Source organism: Acanthopagrus latus, chromosome 6, assembly GCF_904848185.1.
Source record: "Acanthopagrus latus isolate v.2019 chromosome 6, fAcaLat1.1, whole genome shotgun sequence".
NCBI classification, from domain to species: Eukaryota; Metazoa; Chordata; class Actinopteri; order Spariformes; family Sparidae; genus Acanthopagrus; species Acanthopagrus latus.
This window is the reverse complement of record NC_051044.1, coordinates 25,139,044-25,165,345: the sequence shown is the minus strand read 5'-3', so window position 1 is coordinate 25,165,345 and position 26,302 is coordinate 25,139,044. Positions and strand designations below refer to the sequence as shown.

Below are 26,302 nucleotides of genomic sequence, written 5' to 3'. Positions count from 1 at the left end.
TATGTACTATTATTATATGTATACTTATGTTTAACAATAAATATATGATATATGAATAAATATATGATATCAAAAATAAATACTGAATTCTCTGTTTATTCACACTCACACACCATGTAACAGCCAGTCTCAAAGCCAGCAGTCCCTCACTCATATGAACTGTTTATAAGTGGTTCTCTGTCCGTGTAGCTGCTTGTGAACTGAAAGGCTGCCTAATTGGTTGCCATGATGTGGGGAGTTAGATAGAATGATCTGTGTGAGGATGGGCAAATGAACTTCAAGTTGAAAAGGTCATCTGACAACAATGAAACAAGCCTAAGCAAAATTCAGGTTGTTAAAATGGATTTCATACCACATGGAAAACTAAATGAATTTACATAATGGAGAACTACAGTAATAACTGAAGATTTACAGCATGTACTTTAGAAATTAGTCCATGGTAACAGCCTGGCTCTAGACCTGTACTGCTGGTCCATCAGTCACTCCTCCACTTTGATGAAATATCTACGGGATGTAGAGAAAATTGGTCTCTCATATACCTTTAATAATGAACTTCACTATCTTTGTGGTCCCCTGCAAGCAAGCTAACACGCCAAACTGCGATGGTGAACATCATGGATTTTCTTGAAAAAAAAAAAAAATCATGTTGAAACTTCTATTAAATTCAGCAGCCCTTGTACAGTCCTATAGCTGTACTCCAAATACATCTTAAATAACCAACATAACTGATCAAAGTCTGACATGACTATTGCTGAATCCTCGAATGGTGGTCTTATTTGTTGAACTCTGGAAACTTTATTTTTGGTGAATATTTGAATTAGACTAATCTTTAGGAAGACAACCTGTTATTGTGAAATGCCCCTGTCTTATTGAAGTAGAATTTGAAAAGATGTTACAGCACAAAACCGAGCACTGCAATACCTCTCAGGACTACACAGGTGTGCACAGGCAGTACTAAAAGCCTAATACACAATCACAGAGCTGTTGTGTGGTCTGTGTGGACTAGAAGCACATCTGCACCACATGAGGGAAACAGCTGAAAAAGGCAAATGAAACATTACCTGTAGACAAGCTGTGACATGCAATTATGAGGCTCTCCAGTGTGCAGCCATGATGACAGACTGGTCACCTTCAGAGTCTGAAGGGATATTCCGGTGTAAGTTTAATCCATGGTCTAACATACCGTGACACTGAGTAAAAACCTCCCTCGAGAGATCAAACTTTCTGACTGCTAGCTTATGTAGTTTTAGCAACCTCAAAAAAGACAGCACGATAACAATACACTGCAGTCTATGCCTCCAGCAAGAAACCGCCATCAAAAAGCCACTCACAGCCACAAATAATGCTCTGAACAGCACCAAACTTCAGCAACAGTACAAATAGGGTCCCAGCACATAGTTTGAGGCATCAAACCTCTGCTAGCTTTGCTGGATTTCTACTGAAAAGAGAACACAGCTCACCACTCTCCTGCAGCAGCATGCTCGTAGTGGGGAAGCCCTGACGAGTCGATTACCGAGTGCAGTAGAGTTCTGCAGCTCAAGGATGAAAATGTATGATTGTTACACCACAGAAATGCAATCAAAGTTCATATGTGTCTTACCTACCAGTTTATAACAGTTATTATCGAGAGCAGACAGGGGAAAGAGTGGAATTAAGCATTTCTAACTGCACTCGGTAATCAACTCGTCGTATCTGCTCAGGACAGTAGAATGTGCAGCCAGAGTATTGAAAAATATAAAATGGAATCAGTCAAATGCTATTTGAAGTGATAATTTTATTGCTTATACTCTTGTAGGTTAATGCCCTTTGGACAAGCAAACCAACTGAAGTTGTTGTGGCTGTTGCAAGACATGCTGAACAGAAGCAAAATTTCTCCCTGCAGCACAAGGAATTTCAGAGTTTGAGGCCTGATGATCTCATCATAGGCAAGGTAAGTTTCTCAATGGTTGTGAATGCAGGAGGCATTCACAACATATGTTGGTTGTTTCACATAATTCTTAAATTTTCTTCAACTTATTATTCTTCTGGGTCAGAAAGTTTGGCCCTTAACGCCTTCAACATTTTTCAACGCATTTACTCTATGCACACTCAATTGGGAATCAGCTCTGGCTATTTTTTTAAATTATATCATTTATAATTTCAGAGAAATTTGACGTTTTTCAGCCTTCTCAAGCTCATCTAATCATTCACACTTCCACATTAAAACTCCATTATACAACAAGTAGTTCCGACAAAGCAATCTGATTGGTCAACAAGAAATTTAGACCATGCTCAAATCAGCATGGCTGGGAACGAGCGAGGAGCTTGAGATAAACATGCTGGAATGAGTTATCAGCAAATGGGCCTGCCACGAGAGAATGTCCCGTAAAATTCCCAAAAATCCGTGTGTTGACACTCCCCCCCACCCCCAGAAGATAAGGTAATGTTTTATTGGACTTTAAGCGCCCTTTTTTTACTAGTTCCCAGGTCTTATCAATTCTTTTTATGGACTTTTTACCTGTGGTTTTTATCTTCATTTTATTCAGTGAATAATTATCAGTGTGCACCTTGTTTGACATTGTGGTTTTGTGGTTTTAAGGACTGCTCTCCTGCCTGATTTTAAACATAATCAATTTTATCTAAACACTTTTTTTTTCTTACGTCATTTTAACTTTTAAAACATGCGCATACACACACACACACCATAGAACTCCTGCGTTACATCAGGAAATTACGAGACTGTGATAAAACATTAACGTCAGCTCAGAGTTCACTCATCTGGGACTAAAAAATCCTTTCTGTTGCTAGGTCTTTACTAAGGGTTGGTGCTGCTTGTGGACCTTGGTGCAAGCGCCTCGGTCCTGACTGCATTACTGTCATGCTCAAATGACAGGAAAGGAATATTGCTTTTGTTATTCTAATCTTTTAAAGGCAATTTGTTTTATATTAATTTTGTTTGTATACATTAACTAACTTTTGATTAGTTTTATTGACTTTTCAATGCAATTTAGAAAAGAAAAACTGTAATGCTTTAACTTTGTGAAACAAACTGTGGCTGCGCTACTGTCAGTTGAAAATAAAAGAAAAGTAGCCTTATGCATTTGCATTTTATCATGTTTTTCTTGTTGTGCTGAACGTGCACTGAACCATAACCCCTGTACTGAGGTATGTGCTGCACGGTGACTTTTGTGTACTGTACCATGGCAACTCCATTGGTACATACATTTTTTCATGATAGAAAAAGTACTCAATTATAAGTCAAAGTTGATTCCAAATTTTTACTTGCAGCACTTGGCCAATTTCAGAATTTTAATTATTGATATCATTTACTTAATGATATACTGTGAATTTCTAATGAATCAGCTTCTCACCTTTTGCTGTTGAGCCTTCTGTATAGTGGCGATCTGTTGTGCCACCACAGACAGCACTTCCACATCAATACGATTAAACTCATCAAAGCATGCCCACGAACCAGAGCTGCAAAATGGCAGACAGACAAAACGTATGAATGTGATTGATATAGGATTTGTGATTTTTAACAGTAACACACTGACTTGGAAGACACTCTAAATAATTGCCTCTCACCTGGCAAGTCCTTTGAGAAGCTTTCCCATGGCAATGAAGTCGAGCTGATCAGAGCAGTTGAAAACAACTGTCTGGATAGCCAGAGCCTTTCCCAGATCTTTTGTGGTTTCTGTCTTTCCTGTACCTGCTGGACCTGCAGGAGCCCCTCCAAACTTCAGGTGTAGAGCTCCTGTTAGTGTCAGGTAGCATCTGAAAGAGGCACGAAGTACTGTATTCAAAAGAGTATATGACATTCAGGAAAAATTAGGGTGGAGAATTGACTACCTGTCAGTGAGCGGGGTGATGACCAGACGCCCAGAGTTACCAAGGTACTCATATCCATACAAGAACTCTGCATTCACTGCACGGATGTACAAGTCATCTTTTGCCCAGTAATATCTACAAACAGTATCAGATCAGTATCATACTCATTCTGCACCCACATTATTGCAAATGAGAGGAAAGACTAGACTCCAGTATCAGGATTGGCAGAAGTAAAAAGTGGAAAATATGCAGAACAACAAGACAAATGGATAACCTGAGCTGGCTGATCCACTCAAAGTCATTGATGCTTGAGACCTCCTGCTCCACCAGTTTGGCTGCAACGTCCTTAGCATGGACCTCTATGACGATAAGGGCAGACAGTATAGCTCGCTGCATCTTTGACAGACCTCCTCTCACGAGTTGCACCAAGTCACCCAGCTTCAGACACAAAATGGCATGTCAGTATACAGTTTTCTACTGTGTGCACAATGTTCAGAGCAAATATTAATAGAATGGGTATATTTTTTTCAATTGATATTGAATTATCAACTGTTATTTAGTTTGAGTATTACTCTGCCTGATACAAAGTGCATACTTGTGTCTGTAGCTGTGGATAAAGGCGGTTGGCCAAGTTTCCTTGCTCCAAAGCCTTAGACACCTCCGCAGTCCAGAAGACCTGACAGCCAGCTATCACCACTTGACCAGGCCACAATAATACCCACTCAGCATGAGGTTGCTGAGGGGTCAAGACAACAAACACAGATCTCACAAAAGCTGGATAATTAAATATGCATAGAAAACACATCATGAATATCAAGGTGTGAGTCAGGGTTGCAGACCTCAGGGTAGACTCTGAGTGAGCGGTCAATGTTATTCCTTAATGTGGCCTTCATAGATGTCTCGACATCCCTGAGCCAGTCTTCCACATTCCCGGTAGGCCACACAGGCAGAACCAGCTTCATCTCCTCCCCCTCTCCAGAGTACATATGTGTGATCTGTAGATCCGACTGGAACTGAAGCTAAAAATGTTGAAACAGAAGTCTCAGTTGCATGTGGTATGCCTTTTACACTGTAAAAGACAATGTGTCTGAACATGTATGCCTTTTACACTGTAAAAAGCATACATGTTCAGACACATTGTGCAGAAAGAGTCAGAACAAACCTGTGCGATGTTCTCAAAGCATTTGAGCAAGTGCGGTTGTACAGCGGCAGGATCTTTGGTCTGGGACAGAATCTCCAGGAGCTCATCATCTGAGAGAAAGTAAAACCTGCAAACAGATATACATTGTACTAAGTCTTAAAATAGACAGAGTTAAATAATTTAGAATGGAAACTCATTCCTGGTCACAATTCAACACACACCACTTATGGTCTGGTTGTTATACATATCATTGTTGATTCAAGTCGCCCTTACTTCTTAAAGAAATGTGCTTGCTGTCCTCTCAGTATCATAGCTTCCCCCATTCACACTAACTAAAGCAAGTTTCTTGGGCAACTTACTGTTGGTTAGGAGGTGGTATGATATAAAAAAGTGATATCAATGCATACCCTCCACAGGGAATGGTATGTGGAATACAAAGGTGTAAATCTGTCAACATCAGAAATTGAGTTGCAGGGTAATCACAGCCTCACCTGGGGAAGGATTGTCGTTTTGTCTCCAAGTACTCACTGAGACCCCTTTGCACCTGTTCCATGAGTGCATTGCACTTTTTCAGTTTGTGGAGTAGACGAAGATCAGAACACAACTCAATCATCTATAAATAAATGCAGAAGCACACATTAATAGTTAAGCAAATGAGCATCATCATCTCGCTCGATGCTCATCTCTGTATAACAACAAAAGAAGTTATCCTTTAATATAAAGTGTTTTGAAAGCTCTGACCTTTTGATTATTAAAGGCATTTTTCATCACTGTCTTCCATGTTTTTTTGATTTGCTGGTATCTTTTTCCTTCCATAGGCAGCTGCTGGTTAATATAATCAGAGCTGAAGATGGGCTCCAAGTTGAGCCAGTACCGCTGGCACATCACCCATTCCTCCAGCACATCCTGCAAGCACCAGAGGGCAGTAGCACAACATAAGACACTGTGTAATAATTACACAAGACTCAAGACCCTCTGTGACTTTATATGGTTGAGTGTATTTTGTGTGTGTACCTGAGTCATTCTGAGCTTGCTTTCCCAGGCGTCAATGTGGCTCTCAAAGGTTTTTTTGAAGGGAGAGTTGGACATGCTCAGTATCATGACAATGTGGTCATCTAGCAGCTGGGACGTTTCATTTGGGCTCTTCAAGATGTAGGTGCCTGTCTCTTTGTAGGGCAACACATCAAAGACTACTGCCGACCACTCTTGCTCTATCTTTGACAGAGCCTGAGTGAGAAGGTGTAAAAAAAAAAATTGTAGCCACATATTCACACACTAGCAGTGAGCACTGGCAAGAAAAACTGAAACACGAGTCACTCTGCCTCTCTTTCACCATCTATTTGCGTTCATCAAGAAAACTGCATTTTTTAAACCATAATGATGACACAGATAAAAATATGCATCCCAAATGACATCCAAACTTTGAACTTTGACAGTGACACTAAAGTTATTGAATAACCTGTACTTAACACAAGATTGTATATACTGTTTTCAGAATGTGGCACATGTGACACACAGATACCTGTTCAATGGCGTACTCTTTCCAAGCCATCTCGCTCACATGAACTATGTCATCCACATGGTTCTGTAGGCCAAGCTCCAGACAGTGGGAGAAAGACACGTTGGCTTTGTGCTTGGCATCCATCTGAATGCGTTCTGAAAGCATCTGCCAGTGACGGCTCCTCATCCCTGGGTTCCTCAGACCCCTAATCAGAGGTATGTGAGGACGGAAGTCTTCAATTTTGCTGAGGATTACAGCCGCCACCAGCTGACAGTCTAGTGTCATGTTAAAATAAAGAAAGTGTCAAATATATTTTTAAAAAATCACACTTTAAGTTGTAAGGTTTAAATGGAGACCAATGTGTCACCTACCGGGAATGTCCTTGAACTGTTGAACACATTTGTGCATAGTCTTGTGGGCGTCTGTAATTTTGCGCTCAAGCTGCTCAGGATCAATAGAAGACAGCGGGCTATTGAGCCAGCTCTCATGCCAAAGTAGCCAATCAGACGTAGTGGTCCACAAGTCCTTAAAAGGCTGGAAGTCCTTCACCAGCTTCTGCAGATGATCATACTATAATAGACATTTATATGTCAGTTTCATAAAACGTATGACAAATGTTTAATCTCTCCCAATTTGTTCAGCTCTAGACTAATAAAATGTATCTCGACGTAATTTCGCTTGATGGATGCTCTTTCACTTACATTAGTGACAGGAATACCAAACAGATGTTCTCTGGTGTTGTAGGTCTGTGCCATTGTCTGGTACTCATTGAGTGCATCACATATGCGTCTAACCTCGTTGGCCACCTCATGGGCATGATCAATGTTCGTGTGGCTCGTAAACCCAGCAACCAACATCTACAACAATTTAGCACCAAATAACATAAATTTCCTTTGCTGTTTCTTAAAAATAGAATTTCTTACACACTTAAAAAAATACAAATCTTCATGGGGTTGAACTGTCAGATGCATTGAAACGGCTTCAAGTTCAGGAACTTTTTCCAAAAGTCCTCTCAAATTTTTCTCAGCTGACCTTTAGAGATTCCAGGCGATCCTCAAAGTTGTTCTGATCGACCAGCTGGATCTTATGGAAGTGCTCCTCATCCTCCACATGCTGTACGGCTGCTGCTTCCATCTGATTGATTATTTTTTGAGGCCATCCAATAGCTGTCCACCTAGGCAGATTAGCAACTATGACATCAGTCTGCAGCCCACACGAGAATGTACAAATCTAATTTCTGATATGCTTTCAAACACTTGGCATAATGGTTTTCCACTTACTTTTTGTTCATATCCTCATCGGTGAGACAGTAGTAAAATTCTTCAAATACTTCATAGTCTGGCAGGGTCTTGCAAATAAGTTCCTGTTGTGAAAATTAAATCAGAATTACTGACAGAGTAACACCTCACATGGCACTTACAGAAAAGTAAGTTAAAGCCTTCACTGTGCACCTTGTAACTCTTGATCTGCTCTGGGATTTGCTTCATCCAGTCCCTCTTTTCAGTGAGTTCCTCGATGCTGGTGGGCTTCTCACGTAACTTTCGACTGATTATGTTAAACTCTTCACACACCTGAACAAACATACACAAGATACAAAATGTAACATTCAGTTTAAAAAAAGAAGGAAAAGGTTGCTGTCAAACTGAAGTAAATATAGGTTCCGTGTAAACAAAAAAAACAGGCCCAAATAACATTCATAAACAGTAGTCTACTGTATACTCTATATTAAGTGTTTCGAGTCTCTGAAGAAATGACTTACATCATCAATCTGCTTGCGTAGCTTCACAGCAAGGTGATCCAGCATTGTCTTGGCTAAAGCCTTTCTTTTGTTAGAGAGAGTCTGACGTACAGCTTCCACACGGACAAAAAATGGACCAATTACAATGGAGGATGGCAGGGAGTGTTCGAGCTTCTCCTTTTCTTTGAGATGCTGCTCCACCTCTTTCTTCACTTCTTGGGATGTCTGTTCCACACACGTATGAGATCTGGCAGAAAACATATAAATTACTCCAATCCATGCTGAATAGCACAGAAACCTGACTGATTGGCATTTGTTAACCTGTGGAAGAACTTTAAGCAAACTTACTCGAGAAGGGTTTTGACATCTGAGTTGTGTAGCTCCAAGTGTTTCTCATATTCAGCAGCATAAGCCCTGAGAGGTATGGCTGCTTGTATCAGAGCATTGCGGACCTTCTCTCTCTGCTCATTTACTTCTGGCTCCCACAAGCTCACTGACTCCAGCAATGAATCACCAATGATGGGCAACTTCTGCATCACAAACTGTAACAGACAAGAAAGGAAGGATGCACTTGTCAATATCAATTTTCATGGATGGGGGAACTTAACATGAACAAATCTTACATACATGCATTCCCAGTTCTAATTTATTCCTTTGGAACTCAAGTGAATGAAGATACTCTTTTACCTTATCAAGTTGCGGTATGTGGTACGTGGCCATAATACCGTTGTCAAACAGGTTAACGATAGAGGTCTCAAAATTCTCCAGAGGTGTGCTGTAATGAACCCCAGTCTGATCCAGAACCAAGTCCAACAGGAACAGAGCATTCTTCTTCAGCCTTATTATAGATAATGCACTTACATCAGCACAAAGGCTTTGTCACACTCACTATCAAACACTTACTGAAACTGAGCAGAGTGCATAATGTAAAACTGACCCCAAGATCAAGTACCAGGACAAAAAATATACAAAAGCATATGAGCACAAAAGTGTGTGAAGAGGTTTACACAAATGTGAATGTACACCCATGTGTGCTTATATTTCCAAGAAGTGTGTATTATCCTACCCGTAGGGGCTAGTGATGAGGTTGTTGCCCCAGACTAGTTCCTGAGGACATGTGAGCACACTGTGGCAGGCGTCCAACAGCAGCTGGGTCAGGCTGGTCAGTGAATCCTGCACGAGGAAGCGTAAGGAGTTCTGCAGGTTGAGGCGCACCGCAGCCATCAGTCTGTACAGCTTGGAAAACTTGTACGACTCCCAGTTAGACTCATTGATGTTGTAGGATCCCCGGCCTAAATTCCGCAGGTTGGAAAGGATGATGTCGCTTATTGTTGCTATCCATGTTTCCCTAAGAAACAGGTTAATCTGGAGAAGAGGGAAAAATTTGATGCTACTTTATTCAAATGAAATTCAAGTGTCTGCTTTATGTGCAAGGATTGTCTCTCTGTTCATTCCCAGTTTACATTAGCAACAAAACTGATGCATGGCTTGTACAGGACTCTTTTCCCAACAGTACCAAAAAAAGGAAAAGTAAAGTAAAGAGTAAGAGCTGACATTGTTAATCTTTTTGCAAATGGTGTGTCCATGGATAATCCACAGCTGCCATGCTGCCTGTTTTGGCATAAGAAGCCATTCATTTTTGCTGCTAAGTGAGCGGTGATTACCAAGCAGTCAAACTATGCATTCAAATTGCTATTAAAATTAACTGAAAGCTACTAGACAAGTGTTGGCAGAAGAAAAGCTACCCAAATACTACAATACCTGAGTCTGGGTTTGAGATTGTATGTTTTCAAACTCGTCCAGTCGCAGTTGTGTAATCAAAGTGATGTTGAACAGTCTCATTGTTGCTACTTTGTTGCAGTTGGCCCATATTTCACACAACACACGGATCACCTCCGGCTTTACTAGCAGGGAATTGTCGATAAAAGCAGCTTGGTTCTTCTTATAGGCAGAGTGAGGAACAGGAACACACCCTGTGAACAGATGAAACAAAGCAGTGTGTAGATTGTGAGGGTGAATGCCCGGTATACATTTCTTTGATTTTGACCCCATGGACTCAAACAAATGTAGATAAGGCTAACTATGTTACCTTTTTGAGGAACAAACTCAGGATTCTTCTGTGGTAGGGTGATGTGTGCAAACTCCTCTGGATGGCTCATCACTACTTTGTTAAAGCTCATGCGGTTCATTGTATAGTCATACTCCAGTTTGATCTCCCTCTCCAGGACCCCTATATACTTCTTCACACTGCACACATTAATAATCCCTTTACTCAGCCCATTAATTATTTCACATTTCAACTCAGATGAATCTGTTAGAAAAACAGATCATAGTGGTCAAAGACACACCAACATTACTTACATTTCTGGCCTGAGGCCAGGGGCAGAAAGGGCATGTCTTTTGATACTGTGGGTATCAAGAGATGGGGTTCCCCTCCAGATGGGCATGCAGTCCACAGACAAGCGGTAGAGAAGGAGAGCTTCTGTGTTCTCCCTCCAGTGCAGGGCAAACTGGATCCGTTCAACAAAGACACGTGGATCCTCTGCACTGAATAACAATCTGATCCTGGGTATCCAGTACTTAGAGTCTGGTAGCATGTCATTCACTCCTATGCAACAGAAGGGGATGGAAAGCATACATACATGGTCATGATGACAAACAGAGGGTAACAGAGATAAGAGGAAATTATGAGTGCAAAGACATAAAAACCAACCAGGACATTTGCTCTTTTTGTGTTTGTCAGTTGGATTTCCTTCTTCATCTGTCAGTTTGGTGTTTTGGCGAACCTTCTGTACCAGGTATTGGCATTTCTCATTACTATAGTCAAGAACACCAACTAAATTCCAGCTGTATTCATGGGAGGAGCTTTTTGAGAACTCTTTAAATGAGAAAAACAAGAATAACCATTAAATAACAGTAAATATTGTCTATCTACAATACATTACATTTTTGAGGATAATTTACCAAAAGGAATTTTGTCATCTGTAGGTAGCAGGGCTTTTGCAGGTATAGGTTTTCGATCTGGAGATTGTTCAGCATAGCCCAGGGCGAGCCAGTCCTCTGGTGTCCGGCAGTCATAATCCTCATTGTCAAATATCTAAGGGACAAAACACAGGAAAGATTAGAGTGGAGTTGTTTGTGTACTGGGAACCAAAATTCGGCAGAAAAGATTGCACCCTGGAGACTGGAGACTCACCTCCAGGGGGAGGTAAGGTGACACAGGAGTATCTGGTGTAGTCCCATGTTTATCACTACTGCTCTGATGTATCGGCATCAAGAGATTAGAGTCTATGCCTTTTTCTGCCAGGAGCTGCTCAAAATCTATGTTTAGGTACTCCCTTCGACATCTATAAAAAAGAACAGAGAATAGTATATAGTCTTAACAGCAAGCTGTCAAATAAACCAATTCATGGATCCCATAAAACCAGCTACTGTACGATAAGAGTATATTGCTCACTCTGTCACTCAGTCACATGTGACCATTAAATCAGGCCTTGTAGTACATTATAGATGCTCATTACACAAAACAAGGAGCTCCACAGCACTAGCTTGTCCTCTTCTGTCATACATGGTATACACAGTACATACCGCTCAATCGCTAACTTGCGAGGGATCTCGCCAGGAATGGTTTGGTAGGCGATCTGGATCTTGGGTTTATCTCCACCCTGGCTGAAGTAAGAAGTCTGTGGTTGCGTTGAAGAGGTTCCTTTGTTATCCTTTTCAACAAGACTGTACTGTTCACATGGAGTGTTGAAAGTAGTACCTAGGAAAAGATTTTACGAACAGCATGTACAATGTTGTATTTTAGAAAAGCATAATATGCTCTCTTTATAACTGCATAGTATCAGTGAGAATGAGTAAAAATGCCGGGATCCATAAAGATGCCATCTAGCAAAGCTGTATATCACCTTCTGTTCTGTTGAGATCACTGAACTTGGGGATGGGTTGGCCCTGTGACCTCTGCTGTATCCCAGGTCTCTCTGTACACGACTAATGAATAAACAGTTATGCTTAGTTTTGGTCTTAACATAACAGAAACTCACACATTGCTTCATAATAAAATGTCTGTCAGAATTTTTAAATGTCTGATTTGCATGAGCTTACGTGCTTTTACCTGAAACTTGGGTGTAGAGATGATATCTGAGTAGATGCCCCTCTGTTCACTCAGATAGCATTTTCTGATTGGAGGCAATCTGAACTTGTGACTAAGAGTTGGAGATTTGGGATCTCGTGGTCTGGTGGGGGGATGAGGCCCCAGTACACCGAAACCAGGCAAATGTTTCCCGTCCATCTTCTACATCAGCAGGAAACAGAATAACGTTAATTTATGCATGAACAACCAAGCACGGATTCAATCCTGTTACTGCCTCCAAGCAGCGCTTTACCCAACTAGTTAACAATCTCAAAAGGAGAACAGGCAATTAACACCATCCAGCGGCTTCGGCTCCAGCCAAATTACTGCCAAAGCAGCAAAGGAACAATTCTGCGTTAGCTAGTTAGTATGTTAGCTGACAGTGGCTGGGAGCAGTTCCGACCGTTTTAAGCTCGCCAAATAATTGTCTGAATTGGTCCCATTAAACTTAGTACGTAATGTTTGCTGCTAAATCAAACAGAAAACAGTCACTTTCACATACCTTACTGTTAACTGTCTCATAAGTTGTGCAAACTGAACTTTTCAAATCTCAGTTTCTTCCAAGTGGAAGTTGACCACCGGTATGTGAGTGTTGGACGCGGCAACGGTTGTCATGGATACGGATATGTGGAGCTCCGCCAACGGCAGAGAGAGCCGGAGCAACACGTCTGAAGAAAGTAGTCCCCCACCGACAAGAAGGGGAGAGCTTTCAACAAAACCCTCTGTGATTAATGAACACAGTTTCTGGGACGCGAGAAGAGAGGAAAAAGAGGAGGAAAGAACCCAAAAGACGGCCAAAAAGAAGTAATGATGGCAGAACGAAATCGGAGGAACTGCTAATAGAAGGTAACGATAAAATGGAACTGCCACTAAGTACAGTTTAGTTACTCAGGTAACCAGCTGTAATAACGTGAGGCAGGTAAGGAGAAGTGTAGCTCATAGTCAGGCCCATACCTCCACCAGATAGATACACATAAAAATCCTTCTAATAATTAACAAGTAATTCATCAGTAATCCACTCACAGGTTCTGTTTATATTCAATAATTAATTTTCTTTCCATTTTGCTGCTAATACTTACATGCCTTGAGATTTCAACAGTGTTTGTAGACTAAAAGATCTGTATACTTCTTGTAAGTAAGAAAACCCATTGTGAAGCCAGGCAGTAACCCTACATATCCATTTGTAATTAACTTACGAGTCCGTCCCTGTAGAAAATCACATTTTTTCCCCCTGTAGTATAGTTGGGATTCAGTAAAATCATTTCTCATTCAAAGCAGTCCCAGTTGCAAAATCTTGGATATATATATATATATATATATATATATATATATATATATATATATATATATATATATATATATATATATATATATATATCTTAAGGCAGCATGAGCCTCTGGGTGATTTCTACCCATGCTGTGTGTAAATTTACGTAACCTCCACAAAAAGTTCACATGACACTGTTCTCCACAGGTCAGCACCAGAACAGTCACATCCCATGCTGTTACTGGTGACGATAGTGATGCTAATGGCAGTAATGGTAAGCTAACGGAATTTGATTGGAATGCACACTTTTCTGGTCCTCCATCTTCTCCTTACACGCTCATGACAGCTTCGATGTGTCCACATGGGGGGAAACACCCAGTGACCCATGCAATCTCCACACTCCTGGGTCACAAGGGCATCATAACCTCGGCTGTTTCCCATGGCAGATCACAGGCATCATGCACTGCGGCCCCTGCTCCTGGCTCTGGCCTCTTCAGTTGAAACCCATCAGAGCAGCCCGAGATTGGGTGGCCAAGCACAAATGAATAGTCTCATGTCTCTAAATCCTCACGTGTCACTTGCAAAGGACACGCTGCAAAGATGATAGGGATAAATTAAGGTGAAGAGGGGACCGATGAGTAGCCGAAGAGGTGCGGTCTTTGGCTGGGGTCATGAGGACGGGAGGGTTGAGGTGACGTCACTGTAATTGGCCGCATGAGACAGTCAGGAACAAAATGCTCTACAGTGGAGCCAAGCACACAGAATGACTTGATGTAGATGTGGCGGTCACCGCTCAAGAAAGGCCCGTCGAATTGTTCAGATAGAGGTCTTGCTGCTTCATTGGCTTCTTCTCAATGGAGCTCAGTCTGAAAGCGATGACATCACCTGCTGAGGAAGCCCAAACCAAATGAAAGACTTCCCCAAGGGTCCAAATAACCCACATCTAAAAGTGACATTATCATATCAGCGTGGTCTCGGCACACAAAGCATCCTGCAGTCTATTAATCATAAGCACATGTCTAATGGTATTGATTAAATGAGTGAGGAGACGCGGGTCGGAGAGGTTCCAAAGAAAACCTCACAGGAACCGCAAGCCTCTGATGAGGTGGTGGTACTCCAAACATGGTCGCCTACCAATGTTTGGTTGGCAGAGCTGCAGCCATCTCTGGAGCCAGGAGCCCACCACGGTGATGGGACGGGATCGGACAGATGTGGTCAGCAACTCCGGGTGAGTGGAACTGATTAGACCCTAACAAGCTTCGTTACAGCTTTGATCCGCCCTGCACTCGTGTATCCCTCACTTCTCGCTCTAACAGTCCAGCAGGAGATAAAATGCTGACATGAAAGATCTGGCTTGACATCAGTTGCAAAGAACATCAATATTAGGTCGCTTATATAATCATCCAGATGTGTAATCCCTCCTCTACCCTCTTCATCCTGAAATCGTCATATTAATCATCCACTCCTCTTCCTCCCTCTCTCCTGCTTTTACAGTATCAGGATGTTGTGAGGGTCATGCCTTTGTGAATACAACTCCCATTTTACGCTAATGACATCAGCATGTGCTGCTAACTTTAGCTCCTCCTGAGGGCCAGATGTTGGCTAATGTGATCAAACACTGGCTCGTTCCCGCTTACTGTCACATTGTTGGGCAAGCCAGGAGGGCTTAGCTGTCACACATATTTCCACATACCTCTTTTCTCCTGCAGGAACCCACAATCCAACCACAAATGCGGGCGCACCCTTGAGCAGCAGTTTGATTTTATTTTTGCATTTGCGCCACAGGAAGCGAAACATACGAAGGAATGCCATAGTTTCCAATAAAGTCTCATTAAGCTTTGCGTGTGAATAGTGTAATTTTTGCTTAGTTGTGGAAAAAAATCAGTGTGAAAAACATGCAGGGAGGTTTTGCCACAGAGCAACAAAGTCTTCCTCCTATTGGACACTATGGAGCCAGGAACTAACAGAGCTCCTGGACACATTGTAAGAATCATTTAAACCTACCACTTACAACCAAAAGCCCATCTCTGCACTCCATTTTCAAAGCTCTTTGTCTCATTTAAAGGGCATCTGAAACGGGCAACAACACCACTGTGGTCAATGAATGTCACTGGTCTAAGTGCATGGATGAAACAGAACCATCACGAGGGCAGCAAATGTCACGTTAACATCACAGTGTTTTGTGGCAGTACATTTTACAAGAGCAGGAGCAGACATTTTGTACAAGGCCGCTTCCACACAGATTTGATTTTTGTCTGTCCGGTCATGCGAGGTACGGTTGTTCAACGGTGACCCCTGTGCTCCGCTGTACGTTGAAGTTGCCGTCATGGCTCGGGTGACTCACAGGTGGACTCTTGGCAGTCCAATAAAGACTTTTTTAATGAGTTGAGAAGGGCCTCAAAGCAGCAAAATGGCCAGACATGAGAGACCGACTGGAACCCCCAACCTGTGGAACAGGACCTCAAACAGCTGCGTTTGATTTCTCTTCTCATTTGCTCCATATCTCAGTGTGACTTTTAGGAGGGGAACCAGAGTCAGACAGCACGGGCCATAAAAAGGACGTGTCGAGGAAGAATCTCAATGATGAAGAACTGAAAATGTTTTTCTGGGGACAGCCCTGATTTAAAAAAAAGTTGCTGCTGTGAAAAATAGAGATTAAAACAGGTATTTTCTGGTCTTTTGTATCAACTTTCTTAAAACGTGTTGCTGGCATCAAATACAGAAAAGCATATTTACAAAAATCAAGACAGTTTATGCGTCAAACATTGCAAAATATTGTCTTTGTGCTGTTTTCAATTAAGTAAATGTCAACAATTGGCAAATAATCTCAAACTTGTCTGGAAGCAGGGGTGTATTTATGTGAGCTCTTGTGGCTCCCTGCATCTAACTGAGCTCCAATCAGTGTCCAACACTGATCTCAGCCTCACTGTGCTGAACTTTGACCCCAAGCATACTTGATGGCGGTTTGCTTTTTTCAGCTAGTTTGCCATTTTTTTTGTGCGGCATTTTTCAACGTGCCAAACTACAGCTCATTTTGAATCCATTGGAGTTTCAGTTTTAGATATGAGCTGGAAGAGTAGGAAAGCAGCGTGCGCAATCTGTAACACATGTTCCTGTGTGTGTGTTTTTGTGGTACAAAAACCAGTGTGTGTGCTGGCATTCCAGTTTGTCTAATGTGGGTGGTCGATGGTAAGCCAAGAAAGAGTTGTCAAGAACTTGTGTCTCTGCATGTGTTTGTGTGTCAGAGTGACAACGTGTTTATGTGAGCGAACCGGTGATGCACAAAAGTAAATCTTGAGCTTCTTAGTTGATGACATCATAAACAGATTTAAAGGAGTCAGACAGGGATACGAGACTGGGGGAGCCAGTAGTGAGAGCCTATGTTTGCGAGTGAGTTTGTGGGTGGGAGGTGACGCTGTTGTCCTATTTCAAACAGGAGTTTCAGCTATAAATAAATCATCACCACTCAGCCCAAGCCACTCTTTAGAATTCCAGACATTCCACCTTGTTAAGAATTAATAAAGAAAAAATTGCTTTGGCATATTTTCCCGTCACTTACACACGTGAGAGTACATGACCAAAAGTATTCCAGGGACAAACGCCCACAAATCCACACACAAGCTCACAGATGCAAGCATTATTGGTTTGGCGAGCTGCCTGAGTGCTTCAAGGAGGCCAAGACCTGTCATCCTGCCTCATCTCGCCTCCATCACTTTCTGCTCTGACAGTTTAATCTGTGTCATTCATCCTCTCACATCAAAGAGCCAACATGCAATCTGAGCCTAGCATGCCAGCAGATAAGTCCACTCACACACCAGGTAGATGCGCACATGCACATGTTAAAAGGGCACTATGTAGCTTCGGAGAGGGAATTCAAACTCAGACTTTTTAACATTTACAATATTAATGAGGTAGTAATACAAACTCAGAAATATTTGTCTATTCCATAACTGAATAAACAAGATGTTCTCAGAGGAAAATAAGTGTTTGAAGCTAGAAAGATGTTGGGGTCCGCCACACACGACAAAGTAAAACAGTGTGAAACTGTGTTGACCTTTAATGATGAAAAATCAAAGCAACAGAGCAACTCAAACTATCTGCAAGAAATACAGTCTTGGCTTTATTGGACTTGAACTAGACCTTTGCAGTTGACCTATGACCCTGGCCCCTAACCTGAAACCTTGGCAACCAACAGACTTCAGGGTAGTCGAAGTATTTAAGAATAACCATTATACGATTTTGAAGTGTGCGACTGTGTTTCTTGGATCAGTATATCACATTAGTACTTCTTCAAATATTCAACGGGATCACACCCCATTTACCAATGCACTGACTGGTTGCTTCTGTGGCCAGTAGTTAAGGTCATATGAGATCCCACTGTGCGTCACCATAATAAACTGAAACACATTACAATTCTACTGGCATAATATTGATCGTTACCAAATCCACATCCACTGACTGAAAAGATTGGGAGAACAAAACTGAGGCCTGATCGTGTTGGCCTGAGTCATTTGAGGAAGCAGCCTAATCCTCTTCATCCCCCAGAGGAACCTATAAGAGCTGACATGTAGAACACGAAGAGCGAGAGAAGACGTGGAGATGGCAACGTGCGGAGTGACACTGTGTGCTCGACACACACAAGTATGAGCAGCCTGGACAAACACCGAGGATTAGAAGGGCGGGAAGGGGGAGTCTCTGTTCGTCTGACCCCGGCTCTCTAACCCCCGGCCCCTATTAAGCCCTGTAAATGACAGAAAGAGGAGCAATTAGAGAGGCAGTCATGGGGCAGGTAGGAGATCCCTATGACCTTCTCCTGGCTGGTATTTGACCTCTCACAGCTGGGGGCCATGATGAAGATACATGCTGAACATTGACAGAAAGTATTCGCTAGAAGAAAGAAAGAAAAAAAAAAGCGGACATTTTTCTCTCAGTGCTGGGAATGTAACACGTGTGGAGAACTGCGGCGTGGATTCTGTTGTTTATCCTGCTTGATATGCTCTAAACAAGAACTTTATTGGCTGTGGACAGCTCTGCATTCCTACATCACAGAAAATTACCCTTAATTACAGTTTGCTCAATTAAGAGTGCAATGTGTTTTGCATTTTGGAGCCAAAATGAGCAACCAAGAATAGTTTATCTGCACTTGAGCTGCTCTTAAAAGGGTTTATGGTTCTGCTGCAAACCTTGACCTCAAACCTCAAACGCTTATATTTAGTGAAACCTGCAGTTTTGCTGCCTTTGCAGAAATCATGTATCAGTCACACGTACAGTAAGAACTTCTCCCAGAACCAGCCCCATTCTCCCAGCCAAAGCAAAACCACAGCTGGACCACACTGATTAACTGACTCTATGGTTTATCCATTATCCCTCCTCTTTAAACACACAAAAGCACACAGGTCCTCCCATCCTGCAACCTGTGAAAAGATGGGAATCTCATTTCCGTGTGTTCCCCCTGAGCCGGAGCTTGACTGTAAATCAGTTCAAAAGCAGTCAGAAACTATGTATGCCTCTAACATCACCAGATAACAGCTAATCCCCCATAAACGGCACTGCCCTAATCTCCCATAAAGCTATTCTTAGCATATACTGCACCACTGGAGTGAGGCGAAAGGAGAGACTGTGAGATGAGGGAAGATGGAGAAAAGCCCCAGGGACTTTTTATTATGTGGAGGCCTAACAGACACTATAGCTGGTGTTGGAGCGCAGAGCAGGAGGATGAAAGGAAAGAGCCGCGTGGGGTGAATGAAGACAAATGAACAGCGGATGGAGATGGAGTGATACACGAGTTGAAAGATTGAGGAAAAGGAGATAAAAACTCGAACAATGAGAAACATTCATAATCAATGCAAACGTCAGATTAATGAGGATTGATGACTGGGACATCCACTGCTGGCTGCTCCCTCTAAAACATCACATTGTGTTTTCTGTTAGAAACACATAACACACATCACTGGCGCATATGTCATTGCTCAGTGATTCTCTTTTTGTCCTCCACTCTGGGGAGAGAAAGCAGGCAGGTCTGTAAACAATTTGTATGGCATTAAAGACATTTATGGAAACCAATCCAATTATGCGCGTCCATTCCAATTTTCTGAGCCTCCTGTTTTTCAAGCTGAGCCATAAAACTGAAGAGACATGATGTTTATCCTCCAACTCGGAAGGGGGTGGGGGGGATACATCAGGCTCAGCGAAGGACCTGACATGTGTGGTTAAAAAGAGACTAAAAAGAAAGTCTGTCATCTATCAGGCCATGTGCTTATTTTCCACTGTTATAATGAAGAATGGCGGAGCAGACAGATGGGCGAATTCTTTCCTCCTGTCCAAATCATTTGCATGAAAGTCCAAGCTGTCAGATTCTTTTGGTGCCACAATGCGCCATCGGGCTGCAAATAACCGCACCGAGGACTATTTTTGTCTCCCTGCTCAGGTTTCCTCCTGCCAGACTTCAAAGAGACCTGTAACTTGGAATTACTGCCGCTGAAAAACAGGAGGGCAGAAGCAGATAAACTAATTTCCTTGCCCTATTACGAGGCCCTGGTTAGTGGAGGGGGACCCGGTGTAGCTGGTATGCGCTGTGCGGCTGGTTCGCATTAACGAGATCGTGCTAAGGCGCGAGTCTGTCCTCCTCTGCGCACGAGACTTAACAGAATCCCGGTGGAGGAAAATCTTCGTTTCGTGTTGTTGTTGCGGTACAGCGTCCTGACAGTGTGTGTTTGTGTGCGTGTGTGGGCGGGGTGGACCGTGGATAAATAGGGCGCGCACTCCTCTCCCGTGCGTAAACGCGTTGAGCGCAGGACCTGGCCGGGACACGGAGCTCTCGGGTTGGCTGTGAATTGATGGAAACAGCATCAATTAATTAGCACAAAGAAAAAGGGTCTATCAATTTCATCTGTCCCGCCTAATTACTGGATGAAAAATGAATGAAGACAAGCATATATCTCATGGAGATTAGCAACATTTTTTTTTTCGTTCTTGGAGAAACCAGCGATCCATATTTTCCTGCAAGGGGAGTTCACAAACCATGACAGTCAGAGGGATGTTCCTGGCCTGAAGATGCTCTGAACTTCTCTCAACGAGTTGTTGTTTTTTTTTTTTTTTTCTTCTCAACATTTTTCGTTGCAGGACATCGGACAAATCGGACGCTTTGCGCATTGCGTAATTGGCAGGGAAATGCGCTTGTCCGTCTCATAGGCTCCACATAATGTTGGGACTAATCTCTGCTGGAAGGCGTTTATCGCTCCGTGTATGCTGCAAACACAACAGAAACAAGGATGACAGTCTGTAGTATGCTTGGCAAAGGTCGACATCAGGTGCTGGTGGGGCTCTGTTGGCTGTTTCTGGTTGTGACGCGGAGCGGAGCAGGTGAGGCACACCGTCATCATCATCATCATCATCAACAACATTATCATACTCATCATCATCATCAGCAGCAGCAGCAGCAGCAGCATCTCTGCTGCAGTTGATGATGTTTGTCTGAATAAATTGCGTCACTGTGGCCGAACTTGTCTTTCCTCGTTTGACACCGTTTGGTTTGGATTGGGCAGACAGAAATAGTGGCTCGTTATTCATGCAACTGACGACCTAATGGTGTCTTATGCTCCGTCATGCAGGTTACATTTTATTTGTTTTTGGTGACCTAACAGTGACGTAAAGGTCATTCATGTTAAACTCGATAGTGCTGCTGCCTTGTGTCCATTACATGTAACCCGAGAGTATCAGTGCAGTCAGGAGGGGGAGAGAGCAGGATTCTGTGTCACGTCAGAACAAGCATCAGTGGCACAATGGTCAGGAAAATTAAATATTCATGGCGGACACAATGAATGAGGACTCCAGTTTTGTCCAGGATGCAGGCATGTTACTCAAGTCATTTGGTCCAAGTCCCAAGTCATGTTTTTCTGAGGAAAGACAAGTCACAGGTTGCCTCAAGATAACCCTAACCTGTCTAATGGTGATTCTGTTGGCAATTGGTATTTGACAATTGATTACATTCTTATTGTAAACATTGATAATGATTGAAACAAATGTAATCAAACAAAAACTTTATAAAGTGTTTCTTAATTTCTTCTCAATCAGAAACACCACTGATTTCGACATTGACGACAGTGAATCTTTTTAATATTTAAACTGAAGACATAAAAATACACACAGACAAGTCATCATGTGTCAAGTTAAGTCAAGTCTTTTATCAAGTCTTTTTTGTTGCAAGTCACCAAAACAGTAACTCAAGTCAAGGTCACACTTACTCCAGTGATTTAAGAAGAACCTAAACGTCACACTTAAACTAAAGATATCATGTTAAAATATTACTTTGGTAAAAGTGAATGTCACCTATACAAATAGTACTTCAGTAAAAGTATATGATATTTAATGCATTCAAGTACCTAAAGTATGAGTAAAAGTGAATGTACTTAAATTTAAATTTCATTACTGCTCAAGTCTGCCATGATGTTAGTGCTGGAAAGTGCTTGTTTTAGAAGCCTTTTTTATGTCAGTAGCAATAAAACTGGTAAAAACACTGATCTGAATGCCCCTGTTTTCTCTAACATCACCCTCTGCATCAGTTTCCAGATGTGTGGACCATGCCTGTAGTCCACCCATAGGGAACCTGGCGAGTGGCAGGACCCTCTTCACCCTCTCTAGCTGCTGTGGGAACAGCTCCTCCAACACGAGCTCTTGCCTCCATCGTCCTGTGACCCCCCACCTCTGTCCCGAGGACACCCACCCTCCAGCTCACATGATCGACGACCCTTTCTTGCATCCGGATACCTGGTGGGCATCGGGTCCAGGCACTGCCACGCAGGAGCTGCAGGATGAGATCCGGTTGGACCTGGAAACACAGTTCTGTCTGTCCCATGTTGTTTTGGTGTTCAGGTCACCTCGGCCTGCTGCCATGGCTGTCGAACGTTCGGCTGACTTTGGACAGACCTGGGAGGCCCTTAAGCTCTTTGCGCACAATTGCAGCTTGGAATTTGGTCTACCTGATGATTTTACTCAGCCAGGGTCTTTGTGTACATCCCGATACACCAGCACTACACCCTGCAGTGGGGGAGAGGTACAGTGACACAATAAGGAGAAAGATGCAATTCATTATCTTCAGTATTTGGTGAAGTGCTGATAAGAGCTGTTTCTTGTTGATAAATCTGCAAGATAATGTCCACAAATGTATTTTGGCCACAAGGCAGATATATTCAGTCTACTGTCATAGAGCAGTCCAGAGAACAGAAAATACTCAAATCAGAGAACTTGGACTTTTGTTTACATAAATCGCTTATCAGAATAGTTGGTGATTCACAACTTATCAGTAAATCATTGCAAATCTACTCTTCTTCTCCTCTCAGGTAATATTACGGACATTAGACCCCATCAGTGTTAAAACACTGGACCCGTACAGTCCAGAGGTCCTCGCCCGCCTCACCATCACTAACCTCCGCATCAGACTGCTTAAAGCTCAAACATGTCCGGCGCCTGTAAAACTCCCTGTAGAGCAGACGAGCCCCACACCCTCAGCGCTGACCGCCACATCCACCACAGAAAGCCCGGCCTCAGCACCTTATGCTATTTACACTTTACTGGCTAGAGGGACCTGCCTGTGCCATGGACATGCAGAGTACTGTGTACCACACAACAGCAGCCAAGACACAATAAAGGACAGAAACATGGTGAGTGATTTTCTGTGTGTTTAGGTGTGCTTCTAAGTTAAAGAACAGTCAGTGATAAAGAAAGACTCTGAGTGAAAGTCTTTGGCCTGTGCTCTATTACAGCCTCGTATAACACGTGTCAGGACGTAAGGTCCAGATGAAAAATGTACTTACTAATGGAAAAGCCCCAACTTGAAGGACCTGCTGGATCTATTTAGGATTTATAGATCTAGACAGCAGGTGTGAAGTAACTGAGCAGCCCCAGATGTGTCTTCCAGGTGTTTGGCAGGTGTCTGTGTACTCACCACACAGCCGGGGAGCACTGCGAGAAGTGTGCCCCACTCTACAGTGATCGTCCCTGGAGGCCCGCCAACAGCAGCAGCGGGGAGTCCAACCCATGTCAGAGTAAGTGAGTCAGTGGATACTTGAGCCCCTCCTCATCCTGCTGCCCTCACTTGGTCTCTCTCTCCTCTCTCTGACTGCTCTAATGTCACTCCTCTGTGACTCCAGGGTGCCAGTGCCACGGTCACGCAGAAAGCTGTCACTTCTCTCAGCGGGCATGGCTCTCCTCCGGTGGCACCAGTGGGGGCGTTTGCGATGACTGCAGGCACAACACTGTCGGGCGCAGGTGCCAGCGCTGTCGCCACGGCTACTACCGCCATCCATCACTGCCCCTCAACTCCCCCCACGCCTGCACACGTAAGACACTGAACAGGAGGGAGGCCTGGATCGGCTAATGTGTTTTCAATGGGTCAGAAAAGCAAAATGAAGGGGCTTCAAAATAATTCAAAGTTAGGGAAAATGTAACAGAGCCATAAGGTCTTATAGCTCCATCTGCTGGAATATGTTTGTGAAGTCATAATTTGACAATAAAAGAGGAGAAAATCTAATGTTTCACCTCTCTGTTTCTCAGGCTGCTGGTGTGATCCACAGGGATCTTTGCCCCCTCGTGCTGGAGAGGAGGGACCCTGGTGCCACCCTAGGAGCGGGCAGTGCCACTGCAAATCTGGCGTAGGAGGCATGGCCTGCAGCCACTGCCTGTCTGGCTATTGGGGTTTTGGGGAGGAGGGCTGTAAACCCTGCGCCTGCCCTCACAGCTGTGATCCAACCACTGGAAAGTGTTTGGACAGGTCCGTTAATTGCTTAATTCACAGCCAAATTCTTTACACATTAACACAGAACCTAAAAATTAAACTCAGTGTGGTTAATTACTAACAGTGGACCTTGACCTGATGGGTTCCATTCTGCTTCTGCAGCTACTCAAATAATCAGGTGTTCAATGTGCCGATCGGTGGAAAAATCCCTGATTTGGATCACATGTTTACATATGAAGAGGAAGTGCAGTGGTCAAAGGAGCTCGCGGTCTCTGCTCTGCATTACACAGGTGAGTGCTGTAACAACACACTTACGTTTGTCAGGATAATTACTTTTTTTAGATGATAACTCAATTTTATTGTCTATTTAAGCACTGATATGATGAAAACACAATAGTTCATAAAACGTACATCTTTTCAAAGATCAATGAACTTGAATTCTTTAGAATATCTAGATATTAGTCTAGAAAAGTTTAAAACATCAAAAAATTTGAAACAACAAACTAAAAAAATATAAAGATAAAATAAAAACACACAACCAACACAATAAATAAAATAGACTCTCCGGTTTTATTAGAACATGTTGCACTTCAATAAATATTAAACATGTGGCATATTTAGTTATTTAAGTGCAATATGTGTTAATAAAGCCAGAGAGTCTTTCTTACAAGCAAACTGTAACCGTAACCAAGCCAGTTTGTGCCACTTTTCCTTGGTCAAAAATGAGGTCATTTCCATATACGGTAACATATATATGACATGTCTATAACGTAATTCTTGTACTGCTGTTTTCTTTTAACTATGATGTAAATCTGATTTGCAAGCCCTAAAACTGTGGGATCACTGTGTTTCATACAGTGCAATTATGGATGAGAGCATAACTCAGTGTCTGTGCACAGGAAAGTGTAGCTGTAAGGAGAGGAAGCTGCGAAGTGTGTCTGACCTCTGTAAGACCAAACATGATTATGGTGAGTAAAAATGTGCAGTTTTCACTTGAAAAACTGTTTTTATACAACATATATTATATTGAAGATTGCTGTGGCTATTGCATCTAATTACCCTCTTGGTCTGTTGTCTGTCTTTCTGTGTTGCCCATAACAGTAATCAAGGCCAGTGTGCTGTCTGCTCATGACAAAGGCAGTCATGCAGAAGTGCAGGTAAAAGTCCGCAAAGTCCTTCAGTCAGGACAAGTGGCGCTCAACCTGGGGACCGTCAGCATCTATCCTCTGTCCTGGACCAGCCGCGGCTGCACCTGTCCTATTCTAAACCCAGGTAAGACAGGTTTCAAAGTTTGCGATATATACACAGATTTTTTGCATGAAAAGTTTAGTATTTAAGCCAACCCAACAAAGACCTAAAAGTTGGAATATATCATACTAACACTCAATTTACAATGTCTTACCTTTCTCACCAGGTATGGACTACCTGCTAGCGGGCCCAGAGGAGGCCGGGACAGGCCGTCTGCTGGTCACCATGCAGAGTGTGGTGGTCCCATGGACACCAAGACTGGGGCTACTCATATCAGAGGGCCTGAGGAATGGATGTCCGTGAAATATACGATCCAAAAAGGCAGCTCACACTTCACAGGATTTCACATGGAAAAAAAACAAAACAGAAAAGGGACAAAAAAACCACTGGACAACATGTTGAATCATCAGGGGGAATTATCCAAGAGTCACACTCTTGATGAGTCAAGGTACCCACATTGTGTGGGTGTGCAACACAAAATAAAGACCGATTGTATGGTCATATTTAATAAGCTGTACCTGACATTAAAGGCTTTATTTGCACTTCAGATTTATTTTTTATGGCAATTAAAGCTGATAACCATTCTATGTTCAGGTCTAGTTCCATACTGGTAAACATCTCGATTTGTCATGATCGGTGTCTGACAAATTTCTTATTCAATGTTTTATTTTTTATTTTTACTGGTGAAAAGCAATGTACAAAAGATTAAATATGGGACTGGCCAGATTTTGTGTTC

At 42.7% G+C, this 26,302-nt stretch overlaps 2 protein-coding genes across 7 annotated transcripts in view; one reads left to right on the top strand and one right to left on the bottom strand.

The window, feature by feature from the left end:
- The window catches only part of dnah1 (dynein, axonemal, heavy chain 1), a 40,993-nt gene extending 28,025 nt beyond the window's left edge, over positions 1-12,968 (bottom strand). Inside the window, exons 1-30 of one of the 2 annotated variants that reach the window (XM_037101842.1) lie at positions 12,822-12,968; positions 12,302-12,481; positions 12,096-12,177; positions 11,776-11,950; positions 11,384-11,534; positions 11,152-11,284; positions 10,901-11,065; positions 10,549-10,795; positions 10,277-10,434; positions 9,949-10,160; positions 9,254-9,552; positions 8,875-9,025; positions 8,536-8,729; positions 8,209-8,434; positions 7,901-8,020; positions 7,730-7,812; positions 7,482-7,623; positions 7,151-7,306; positions 6,821-7,019; positions 6,471-6,724; positions 5,963-6,175; positions 5,690-5,854; positions 5,440-5,561; positions 4,970-5,075; positions 4,647-4,826; positions 4,403-4,543; positions 4,082-4,245; positions 3,829-3,942; positions 3,565-3,753; positions 3,351-3,456 (exon numbers count right to left, since the gene is read on the bottom strand). In XM_037101842.1, coding sequence (XP_036957737.1) covers positions 3,351-3,456; positions 3,565-3,753; positions 3,829-3,942; positions 4,082-4,245; positions 4,403-4,543; positions 4,647-4,826; positions 4,970-5,075; positions 5,440-5,561; positions 5,690-5,854; positions 5,963-6,175; positions 6,471-6,724; positions 6,821-7,019; positions 7,151-7,306; positions 7,482-7,623; positions 7,730-7,812; positions 7,901-8,020; positions 8,209-8,434; positions 8,536-8,729; positions 8,875-9,025; positions 9,254-9,552; positions 9,949-10,160; positions 10,277-10,434; positions 10,549-10,795; positions 10,901-11,065; positions 11,152-11,284; positions 11,384-11,534; positions 11,776-11,950; positions 12,096-12,177; positions 12,302-12,478 — 4,824 coding nt within the window. In that variant the 5' untranslated portion in view covers positions 12,479-12,481; positions 12,822-12,968. The remainder of the gene's footprint in view (positions 1-3,350; positions 3,457-3,564; positions 3,754-3,828; positions 3,943-4,081; positions 4,246-4,402; positions 4,544-4,646; positions 4,827-4,969; positions 5,076-5,439; positions 5,562-5,689; positions 5,855-5,962; positions 6,176-6,470; positions 6,725-6,820; positions 7,020-7,150; positions 7,307-7,481; positions 7,624-7,729; positions 7,813-7,900; positions 8,021-8,208; positions 8,435-8,535; positions 8,730-8,874; positions 9,026-9,253; positions 9,553-9,948; positions 10,161-10,276; positions 10,435-10,548; positions 10,796-10,900; positions 11,066-11,151; positions 11,285-11,383; positions 11,535-11,775; positions 11,951-12,095; positions 12,178-12,301; positions 12,482-12,821) is intronic. The other variant, XM_037101844.1, reaches the window with a different exon arrangement.
- Positions 12,969-13,015: 47 nt separating this feature from the next.
- On the top strand, positions 13,016-26,288 carry si:dkey-202e22.2 (netrin-4). Of its 5 annotated transcripts, none has more exons than XM_037101848.1 (11): positions 13,035-13,165; positions 13,794-13,860; positions 22,148-22,638; positions 22,925-23,245; positions 23,503-23,629; positions 23,735-23,923; positions 24,138-24,354; positions 24,481-24,608; positions 25,218-25,286; positions 25,420-25,590; positions 25,733-26,288. In XM_037101848.1, exons 3-11 carry the CDS (start codon positions 22,321-22,323, stop codon positions 25,867-25,869), a joined length of 1,677 nt encoding a protein of 558 aa, XP_036957743.1. In that variant the 5' UTR covers positions 13,035-13,165; positions 13,794-13,860; positions 22,148-22,320; the 3' UTR covers positions 25,870-26,288. The 5 variants fall into 5 exon arrangements, 4 of the variants coding, with proteins under 4 accessions (XP_036957740.1, XP_036957743.1, XP_036957741.1 ...); XM_037101846.1 differs by lacking the exon at positions 13,794-13,860 and adding an exon at positions 20,709-20,948 and having other exon boundaries at positions 13,052-13,165; XM_037101845.1 differs by lacking the exon at positions 13,794-13,860 and having other exon boundaries at positions 13,016-13,165.
- Positions 26,289-26,302: the final 14 nt, after the last annotated feature.

Excerpts from the sequence above, each read along its gene's own strand:
- si:dkey-202e22.2 (XM_037101845.1), top strand. The coding sequence starts at position 13,051 with ATGAACACAGTTTCTGGGACGCGAGAAGAGAGGAAAAAGAGGAGGAAA. Across the intron at positions 23,630-23,734 it reads GGAGTCCAACCCATGTCAGA|GGTGCCAGTGCCACGGTCAC; the intron begins GTAAGTGAGTCA and ends CTGTGACTCCAG. Across the intron at positions 24,355-24,480 it reads ACTGGAAAGTGTTTGGACAG|CTACTCAAATAATCAGGTGT; the intron begins GTCCGTTAATTG and ends CTGCTTCTGCAG.